Source organism: Neofelis nebulosa, chromosome 11 (assembly GCF_028018385.1).
Source record: "Neofelis nebulosa isolate mNeoNeb1 chromosome 11, mNeoNeb1.pri, whole genome shotgun sequence".
Classification (NCBI taxonomy): Eukaryota; Metazoa; Chordata; class Mammalia; order Carnivora; family Felidae; genus Neofelis; species Neofelis nebulosa.
The window spans coordinates 47,919,926-47,930,227 of NC_080792.1; the positions used below are offsets into that span (position 1 = coordinate 47,919,926).

The 10,302-nt window shown below is 44.1% G+C and overlaps 1 protein-coding gene across 7 annotated transcripts in view; it reads left to right on the forward strand.

Annotated features, from left to right (window-relative positions):
* Nucleotides 1-10,107, forward strand: part of OSBPL1A (oxysterol binding protein like 1A) — a 269,191-nt gene extending 259,084 nt beyond the window's left edge. For all 7 annotated transcript variants that reach the window (XM_058692476.1, XM_058692475.1, XM_058692477.1 and 4 more), the window contains 5 exons: nt 223-349; nt 2,904-3,020; nt 3,617-3,740; nt 5,278-5,368; nt 8,924-10,107. In XM_058692476.1, coding sequence (XP_058548459.1) covers nt 223-349; nt 2,904-3,020; nt 3,617-3,740; nt 5,278-5,368; nt 8,924-9,026 — 562 coding nt within the window. In that variant the 3' untranslated portion in view covers nt 9,027-10,107. The remainder of the gene's footprint in view (nt 1-222; nt 350-2,903; nt 3,021-3,616; nt 3,741-5,277; nt 5,369-8,923) is intronic.
* The last annotated feature ends 195 nt before the right edge of the window (nt 10,108-10,302 follow it).

The window sequence follows — 10,302 nt, forward strand, 5'->3', positions numbered from 1 at the left end:
TTAGGTGTTGGGTGGTATAGGTGTCATTTGCTAAATAAAATGTCAGTATTAAAATCTGCCATAACCTAGGAAACAAACATTTCAGTGAGTTGAAAATTTTTTCTTCTACAAGGAAAGGTCTGTTTCTTTAAAGAATCTGATTCATAATCATTTTCATGGTAAGATTCAGTTACAGCAAAACACGGCTTTAATTGTTGGCTGAATATCAATGTCTCTCGACAGCAAGAAGAGGCTCTGTGCCCTCTATGGGAAGTGGACCGAGTGCTTGTACAGTGTGGACCCTGCCACTTTTGATGCTTACAAAAAAAACGACAAGAAAAATACTGAAGAGAAGAAAAACAGCAAACAGGTGAATATGCTGTAAGGTGGTACCGGAGGAATCCCTGGGCTTTTGAATTCGTACTAATCGTTCTGGAGGCGGCCCGTTATTGGGTCACAGTGTGATCTTTTTTTTTCTGGTTGCTAACGCGTGTGATTTTTCTCCTCGGATCTTATTTGTTTAATTGAGGTAGATTTGACAGACATCCTTGAATCTTTTGAATGAACAGATAACCTGCCCCAGTAGCAACTGTGCGGCATAAGCTTCATGGAGTACGGCCGCGTGCTACTCTTGTGGCTGTGTGAGGTTATGCGTGAGGCGTTGATTACTCGAATTCACATAGCTTTGGAAAGTGGGAGTTCATCTTGGGACGGATGTTCCTTTCCTTCTTTCTGTTCATGTGCGTTAGAAGTTGAGATCAGGGGCGCCTGGGTGGCTCAGTCGGTCAAGCGTCGACTCTTGGTTTCGGCTCAGGTCATGAGCTCACAGTCTGTGTTCGAGCCCCGCGTTGGGCTCCTTGCCCCTCTGTTGCTTGAGTGCGCTTGCTCTCTTACTCTCTCAAAAAATATAAAAATTTTTTCTAAAAAGGAAGTTGAGATCACTTGAATGTTTAAAATTTCCTCCAAAATTATTTCCTACGTTTTCCTGCCTGTTAGCAGTTTTGTTGCTCTCACTCTTGCGTGGGCGCGCTCTCTGTCTCTGTCTCTGTCTCTCTGTCTCTGTCTCTGTCTCTCTCTCTCTCGTGTCTAAACCACTGAAGTTAAGACCAGTGCAGTTAAGGGAGTCATTCCCCACTCACCTTTCTTCCTCATGAGACTGTTCATTTCCCACATGGAGGGCACACAGCTGCTTGTCCCGGGGCCCAAGGAGGCTCTCGTGTTCGGCGTGCTCCTGTTCCTTTCCTTCAGTCAGAGGAGCAGAGGGCTAAAGAAAGAGTGCACGTGTTCCGACAGGAGATATTTGAGGACTGGTTGCTTTCCAGGAGCTGGCGGGGTAGTTAAGAGCACAAGCTCTGGGTAGAAACCCTCCCCAGCACCGAGGAGTGGGTAGAGTCAGGTTTCGTGCCTTCTCTCTGGCCTTCATGTGTGAAACGGGGATACTACTGGTACCTGCTTTGTCAGGTGAGTTGACGACTGCTGGAAAGGGCTCGGAGTAATACCTGCTCATAGTCAAGACCACTAAATACCAAGGTCCCTCTGCTCAGAGCACGTGGGCGTGCCAGGGGCCGAGCACCAGCAAGCAGGCAGGCTCCCTGGCTCCCCTCGCGGGAACCTCGTGCTTGTGAAAGTTAAGAAGCCCCAATCCTCCTCAAAAATAGGTGTAGTTTTTAGTGAGTTTCTTTGTAATTAAGTTAACCATGGTCCTGAGGCAGAAGGAGTTTTATTAAAATGTCCCAGCATGCCGCTCTGCTGTGGCTTTGACTCTTCTCTTTCTATCTCCCTGCATCTCCGGGCACTGTTCTGCTCTTCTCCTCACACCCCACGTCCGTCCCGCCTGCCTTTCCTTCCTTCTGGGAGATGTGCTGATGCTTCTCCGCAGCTGTTACAGGACCGAGGGGGCCAGAGAAGGAAATGTTCCAGGACACCGGGAGCCCTGGCGGCCACCCGGGCCAGTACGAGGCCACTTGGCAAAGACACGCACTTGCCAACGTACGTGGCATCCACCCTCCTTTACGGAGTTGGGGCAGAGGACCACGGACATTGGCAGCATCCCAGAAGATGTCCCTCATGTCCCGTGAATCCTGCCAGTCTTTGTAGATCAGTGCTCTTGGAGAGAGAGATTACTCTCACCCACTCGTGCCTTGTCCACTTCCCCTTCCTGTGTGCACGGAGCTGCTGCAGGCCCATGTACCTGAGCGCATTCAGGTGCCAGGGCAAGTTTGTCGTCATCGGTGCTGTCGCTTCCCTGCTGCTGTTTTGTAAGCCGTATGTTTGCTGAAGTATCTCGGTGACTGTGTGACACTGGGGGTATTACCTAACCTTCCAAAGGCGTGAAGTCCGTGTACCTACAGAGCTGCGGAGCTCCTGTGTCCTTATAGGTTTATTACGGAAGGATCAGCACCTCGAGAGCTTCTGGCACGGTCTGCCCGTGCGGGATAGCCAGAGGAATCGTTCGTTTCCTCATTAGCCTAACATCCGTTTAAATTCTCTTTTTATTGAATGCTTTTAGGATCCCTACTGGTTTTGTGTCTTTGATCCATTTTAGTTAACTGCCCCAAGAATTTAACCTTTTCTTATTCTCATAATGCTCCAGTAAATATTCCAGCAAGTTACTTTTCTTTAAAAAAAAAAAATTAAAAAAGCTTTAGGAAGAATAAGACACTATAGTAAAGAGTGCTGATGAGAGTTGTGCTACCTTAGCGCACATAACACTAGCTGGCACAGCACACACAAAGCTCAGGGCCTCCTAGCCCCTGGTCAGCAAGTGTTTGTGGACTCTCTGCACTGCTGGAGAGAGTCCCGGCTCCCCTGTCCCCCCACCCCCCCGCACCGCTCAGTCTATGCGGGAAACCGTGGTTATTTTACAATTTGTAAGTGTACTGTTGTAAAACGTTTTAATTTTGTCCATCGGTTGGCTCTTCTAGATGAGCACTTCTGAGGAGTCGGACGAGATGCCAATGCCAGATTCTGAAAGTGTGTTTGTGATCCCTGGAAGTGTTCTCCTGTGGCGAATAGCCCCACGGCCTCCAAACTCTGCCCAGGTGAGACGGGGCTGCTTCGGTGCCGAGAGCGTGCCTTCCAGGCACGTGCAGGGCCAGCCCAGCCAGACCACAGAAGGGTGCGGCCTGTCGCCCCAGTGCTCCTCAGCCGTCCCTCTGCTGGCTTCTGTCTGCCAGTTTCCCTTGTCACCTGAGACTCTGCGTTCATGCCGTCAGTCCCTTCTGGGGTATGGCTGGGAAGATGTCGGGGTGGAACTCTTAGGGGCTTCTTTAATGATAACTCAGGAGTAAGACTGGCTCTCGTCAAATACAGACTGGTACAAATACTTCAGTAGTAAGCCCCCAGATCCAGCGAGTTATGATTTTAATGAAGTAAAAAGAACATCAATGTGGCTTATAGTTCAAGTTGACGGTGATGGAGGATATTCATCGTGTGCAGCCTGCGTGGGGATCTCTCTGGGACAGACACCCCAGGTGGGGCAGACTTGAGTGAAAATGCTGAAGACAAGTGGTCAAGAAGGCGGGCCATCATTACCGCAGACTCAGGGAGTCATTGTCAAGTCATTCTGTCTTCAGGGGCTTTCGGGTTGCAGTACGCCTTGCTACATGTTAATTTGAACATTTTTGCTGCTTTTCAGATGTATAACTTTACTAGCTTTGCAATGGTTTTGAATGAAGTAGACAAGGAAATGGAGAGCGTGATTCCTAAGACAGACTGCAGGTTACGGCCTGACATCAGAGCCATGGAGAATGGAGAAATAGGTAACGAGTGTCTGGTGGTGAAATGGTGTAGATAGATGTGGGGGAGGGGGTCGTGTGATCAGTAGCATCATTGTGATGATACGAGCATTTTTAGTCTGAATTCAATATAAATTCAGTAGCTTTCATTTAAAATTTGGAAATCTGAGGTAGACTTTAGTAGCTGAGATTCATTATTTCAGTGATCCTCCCTGACGGTTTAATATTCTACATATGGCCAGAGGCATGTCTTAAATGTCAGAGGGGAATTTGAGAAAATAATAGCATCGTTATCAACTTTAAACTATATTCTAATTATTTCACTGTATGTTTAAGAACCCAAATAATACCTCGTGAGCCTCAAAGAAGAGTGTGGCCTCAGTTAATTACAACATTTTTACCTGATGTTAAATCTGTTCTAAATCAGTGGTTCTCAAAAGGGAAGCATCCCCCCCCCCCCCCCCCCCGAGGACGTGCGGCAGTGTCCGGAGAGTTTGTCACGTCTGGGGAACTGCTGCTGGCATCTAGTGGCTAGAAGCTGGGGGTGCTGCCAGAGGTCCTGCAGCTCACAGGATGCCCCACAAGCACCCCGGCAGTGTGATGATGTGTCGGGGACACTAGGGTTCAAAAGCCCTGTTCTAACCACATGCCCTAATGCTGTCCTTGAATGATCAGTGAGACAGGATTTTTGAAAATTGTTTGAATTTCTTATGAATAGAATCTGAAGCTCTGTGAGGTCTCACCAAAGATTAAGAAAATTTCACATTGATTCAGTTTTTCCACCCAATTTTCCATTGAAGCTTTTGAACATAATTGTTTTGGCCTTAAGAATAAGCAGGTTCTTGGGGCGCCTGGGTGGCTCAGTCGGTTGGGTGTCCAACTTCGGCTCAGGTCATGATCTCGCAGTCTGTGAGTTCGAGCCCTGCATCGGGCTCTGGGCTGACAGCTCAGAGCCTGGAGCCTATTTCAGATTCTGTGCCTCCCTCTTTCTCTGACCCTCCCCTGTTCATGCTCTCTCTCTCTCTGTCTCAAAAATAAATAAATGTTAAAAAAAAAAATTTTTTTTAAAAGAATAAGCAGGTTCTTTTTTTTTTTTTTTTTTTAATGTTTACTTATATTTGAGAGACAGGGTGCGAGCAGGGGAAGGACAGAGAGAGAGGGAGACACAGAATCCAAAGCAGGCTCCAGGCTCTGACCTGTCAGCACAGAGCCTGACGTGGGGCTTGAACTCACAGATGGTGAGATCATGGCCTGAGCCGAAGTCGGACACTCAACCGACTGAGCCACCTGGATGCCCCAAGATTAGTAGGTTCTTTTGGTAAATGCAGAAGCTGTTCGGGACTAGACTGTAGAAGGAGATGACTGGGCCTTGAGTGACCCCTCTGCCTCTCACTACCTTGGGTGTGTGTGAAAATTTTAACGTAATGTTTGTTTTCTAATAAGACAGAGATCGTGTGAATACATGTAGATGGTGCTCGTCCAAAACGTCACTGTGCTTAGTACTGTGCCCGGCAGGCTCTACCTGGAGAATAACGGTTTTCCATTAATGTTCATACCTTAGATCAAGCTAGTGAAGAAAAAAAACGACTTGAGGAAAAACAAAGAGCAGCCCGCAAAAACAGGTCCAAGTCGGAGGAGGACTGGAAGACAAGGTGCGTGTGGGGCACCCCAGGCTGTTGTGGGGGGCGGGGCACTCAGATGCAGATCTGCTAAGCCAGGCCCGACACAAGCCCTGCCAGTGTTCCCAGGTGTGAGAGAAAAGCGGCAAGACTTGCATGTGTGACACAGGAAAGGGACTATCTGGAAATTAAGGTTACAATATTGCCACACAATTAACTGGAGGTGAGTCGTTTAAGCCAACCGTCTGCCTTCCTTGTCTGGCCACGTCCTGCCCTTTTCGTTATTGTAAGAGGGAAGGTAAAATCTGGAATTAACAGATTTTGGCCTGAAAGTAGGTTTGGAGCTATTTTCTTATAGTACACGTGAGTAAACGTACAGGGCCGTTTGCTTATATGTTTATCATGTGTCCAAGATATTTAGACAGTGCCTTTATTCTTCCAAACACAAGGGATTAGACATGTACCAGAAATACAATATGTGTAAAGTAACCTTGGATTCGATTCAGAAGTAGAAAGTGGCCATAAAATTTCTAAGTTTTGAACTTTTTTTTTAAAGAGGAGTTTTCAGAGTCCCTGTATTGAGTAATAGAATCACTTGGAAACAGGAATAGAATAAAAAAACATTTTCTACGTTTGTATCACATGATAGAAACCATTGTCCCATAACTCAAAGTTATTAAATGAGTTGCAGAGCCAATATGGGTGTACTTTTGCAAGCATTTCAGTAGACATTGGTAGCCCTTTTGCATCTGAGAAATAGATAATTATTAGAACTAGAAATGACCTTAGATTTCATCCAGTCCAAGTGTTTTTTGGACGTGGTTAGCATAAAAAGCTTTTTTGCCAATGAATGCATAAAGAATCTCCAAATACAGGATGTGTGGAACCAGAGCTGCGGTGGTCGGGTGAGGAGTAGGGGCAGGACCTTGGCCACCCCTCACCTTCTTCCACCCTGTACGTTCCCCAGCTCCCTAAAACTCCATGGAATACAGTTTGGAAAGTGGCCCAGAAATCCCTTTGTTGTTCAGAGGAAAACAAATGCTGGTGTATTTCATTTAGGGGACTTGCTCATGGCACACTGCTAGTGAGCCGCAGGCCTGTGATTAGAACCCTCCACCTTCATTAATCCTTAAGGAAAAGCTACATTGCTTTCCTGTGATCCCTTTTGAAAAGACTTGACTCATTTTATCATAATTTCTAGTCTCTTTTTGCAGAAAACCCCACTTTTGTACTATATTTCTCATTATTAACTCCTTTATTTTTCTGGTCGTGTTTTCAGGTGTACAATGTAAGCGAAAAGTCCACTAAGAATTTTTACTGTCAAAGTCATAGCATTCAGAAAGTAATGAGCTTTAAATAGCTCTGTAGTCGCCTGAAAATAAAACGAGGGGCCGCGTTTGTGGGCTACAATTTGACGCCTCTCTACCACACTGTCTCTTAGCATCAGTAGTACTTATATGAATGTACCTCTTTAAAATGATCCTACCGCCCCTTTGTCCAAAGAATATGTGCTTTGAGCTCTTTTTTAGTGGAGGTGGGAAGAGTGCACACTCATGGACTTGACTCTTCTCAGGATTGACGATGTGTGTTGGAAAGGCGTGGTTCAGTTTGGCTAGGGTAGGATGGGGCAGGACAGTTTATAAAGGAACATTCTCTGCTGGGTTAGAGCTAACTAGCCTTCAGAGTTATCAAACCCGGAAATTTATTAAAATCCGTCTCAAATTCCTCCGCGCTAAAAGCTGGCATTCCTGCTAATACTGGTTTCACTCGAAGAGAGGATAGGCTCCCAAATTTTTGGCTGTCAGCTATGGCCCCTGCTTTTGAAAAGGCCTGCTTGTAATCCTGACCTATTTTCCTAGAGGAAATCAGTGTGGTACAGGGAGGGGGTAGAGGGACCGGTGAGAGAGGATTTTTAAGAGGAGGGAGGCAGGTGATGTGATGAGGCCAAAAAAATTGATGAGGCTGTCTCCCTGATCATCTGAGCATCATGCAGAATTCACATTTTATAGAATGCTACGTTCCTGATTCAGACCTGCAGACGCCGTAGACTCCAAAATACTAAAAGCACAGAAATCTTACCTTCCTCTTCCATGTGACCTGTGCCTAAAATGTGTGAGTTTAGGACAAATTAACTGGACTTTGTGGTCTCTGTGTGTGAGCGGAGGTTTCCAGACACGAGTGCTCAAAATTAGAGCTAGCGGTTGAGGGGGAGACTCTAATCCCATGCATCAGACCGTCGACTCTGAGGTGTGCTCATCTCCAGTGTGGCGTTCGGACCCTGTCCAAGAGCAGGCGGGCTCTAAGGGGGGCTTGCAGTCCTGGTCTTCAGAGAACTTGGCTTACCCCATGGCAGCATGGCCTGAGGCTTGGATTATTTTTTAAATTATTTTTTACTTGATTTGGATTTTCCTGCTTTTCTGAAGTGCTTGACTTTGCTAAGCCTAACTGCAAAAGTGCTTTTATTGCTTGGACTTTTGAGACCAAAAGGTGTGTAACTATATACTTCATACTGTTAGAATTTTGTGACTTTGATCAAATAACAGGTTTTTAAGTTATATTTCCAGTCTGCTTAACTTAACCAAATCTGATCTATCTTATCATTTAAAGTAGACTCAAATTTTCTAAGTAGGAAAAAGTCCCAAAAACTGAATAGAGAATTTAGATATTAATATTCTAGAAAATGTGGTCTAATGCACATTTACTCTGTGGTCCTCCAAGGAATCTGCCTAATCTGAAGCAGTCTTTTCTCTTAGAGCATTTTGTGCTACTGTAGGGATAATAGGGACATTTGAGACTTACCCAACACATGTAACTTCATTTTGTTAAAAAAAATTTTTTTAATGTGACACAAATTTGTGAACCTTTTGAGCAAGTAATTTTGCATTTCCATCACCTGAAGAACGCTGGGGCTATTGGAAACAGTGATGTGATGTTTTTTAAAGGGTAAGAAAATGATTAGGGCACCTCTGTGCAGAACTAGAAAAGACAGATACGGATGTTAACCGCTAGATGCAACCTAAGAATTCGTATTAGCCTGGAGAAAATGGAGACCTAGGAAGGTGAGGACTAGTCTCAGCGGATTAGGTGTGGCACAGTAGATTGGAAAGATCATGGTCTTTAAAATCAGACGTCTCTGACATTCCACTTCTGCTTTGAGTTTACGGGGCATCAACTCTGAAGCCAGTAGCTTACCTGTTATTCTGGTATGTTGTCAAAGTTCATAAAAGTTCGTTTCCTTGTCCTAATTCCTTAAACCTTAAAAAAAAAAAAAAAAAAAAAAAGCCTCCTGGTGGAAGATAATGTGGCTAGAGAGTGAACAATTAGACAAATAGTATTGTTTTTATCCCATTAGACAGAAGATCCTACTTCTGTTGAGTACTCTTGCTGAATGCTGTGAAAAAACTCACGAACCTTTTGTGTGGTATCATCCTATCTTTTGGACTCCTACTCTCTATAGTATATAGGCGGTCTCTAAAAACAATAGGACTTCTTTAAAAGTCTCTTTGGAAATCCGTAACTCAGGGCCAAGTGGCAGGTACCCTGTGATTTCAGCTTCCCCCATCAATCTTGTGCTTTCTTTTTAAACAGGTGGTTCCATCAAGGTCCTAATCCCTACAATGGAGCACAGGACTGGCTTTACTCGGGCAGCTACTGGGACAGAAACTACTTCAATTTGCCTGACATTTATTAAAATGCACACAAGTCAGGGTGTTTGGCTAATCTATAAATAAGTCTTAAACCTATGTTTTTAAATTTTTTCCTTGGTTTCTACTCATCTTTTAAAAAAAGAAAAAATCTGCTCTGAGATAACTTGCATTTCACTCAACAAAAGTAGGGCATGAGGTGATATTGGTGAGGAAAGTCAGGAAAAATGGGTAATTTTGCTATCCAAACTTACTTCTTTGGAACACTGTTTTAGAGAGGTAAGAGAAACTGTGTGGAGAAAATGCTTTTAATGGTTGCTGTTGCCATATCTACTGAAAGTTTATACCCAACTGTAACTTTAGCTTTATGGAATTATATAGTAGTCCCAAATCAAGTTATTTTGAATATTTTTATGCTGTCATGCTTGAATGTTTTAGATGTGACTTTGAAATGTTTAGAACTCTTCTATACAATGTTAATGTGCTCAAATGTAGAGAAGGTTATGTCATTGTGTAAAGACTACGTTAAAAAGATGGCTTTTCTTCATACTAATCCTCTCAATTTTACCTCTTCCCACTTCCAAAAAGAAAAACTTGTTCCTGATTTGAAAATTCTAAAAAATTAAACTGGAAAAGGTATTTTAGTGCTCTGAATTTACTTTTACAATTTTCTGTAATCATGGTCCTTAGAATTAAAAGGTGTTTGAATTGAAAATTCGTATAAAATCTAGTTCACAAAAATGCCCTAGAAATAGATTCTAATCACCATCATTACATAATGACAAACCTTTATAAATGCTTCAACTTTTGTGGCAAAGGCCACCTGAGACGTGAAGTTGCACTCATGTATTATAAGTACCAAACTATACAATAGGGGGTCTTGTGCATTGCAAGTATGTAAGGCCCCCGTGTACTTAAAATCTGTATGGAGACCTACTATACAGTAGCTTTGCCCCTTTCATTGGGGTACATTAATCTAATGGTATTTATCCACCCAACCCCGGACTGAGATCTTGCTCCCAGGGGCTTTAGGTAGCTGCCAGTAAATTATTTTAATTGCTGTCTTGAAGTTAACAAGTGTTACAATGAAATAATCTACCTGATGCTAAATAAAGGCTTTAGAATGTTCCCCAAAAGTGTGGTTTCTTAAACTTTCAAATATACTGATATTGGCAATTGGTAGGATCCTAAATTATCGAGTGCCCATGCACAGAGCCCTCGTGGTCCTGCCGTCCGCGGGGCCACAGAGCTAACCAGCACAGGCTCAGGAGGCAGTCAGCACTGGGGAGTGTTATCTGGGTAAATACAGTATTACACTGAAGT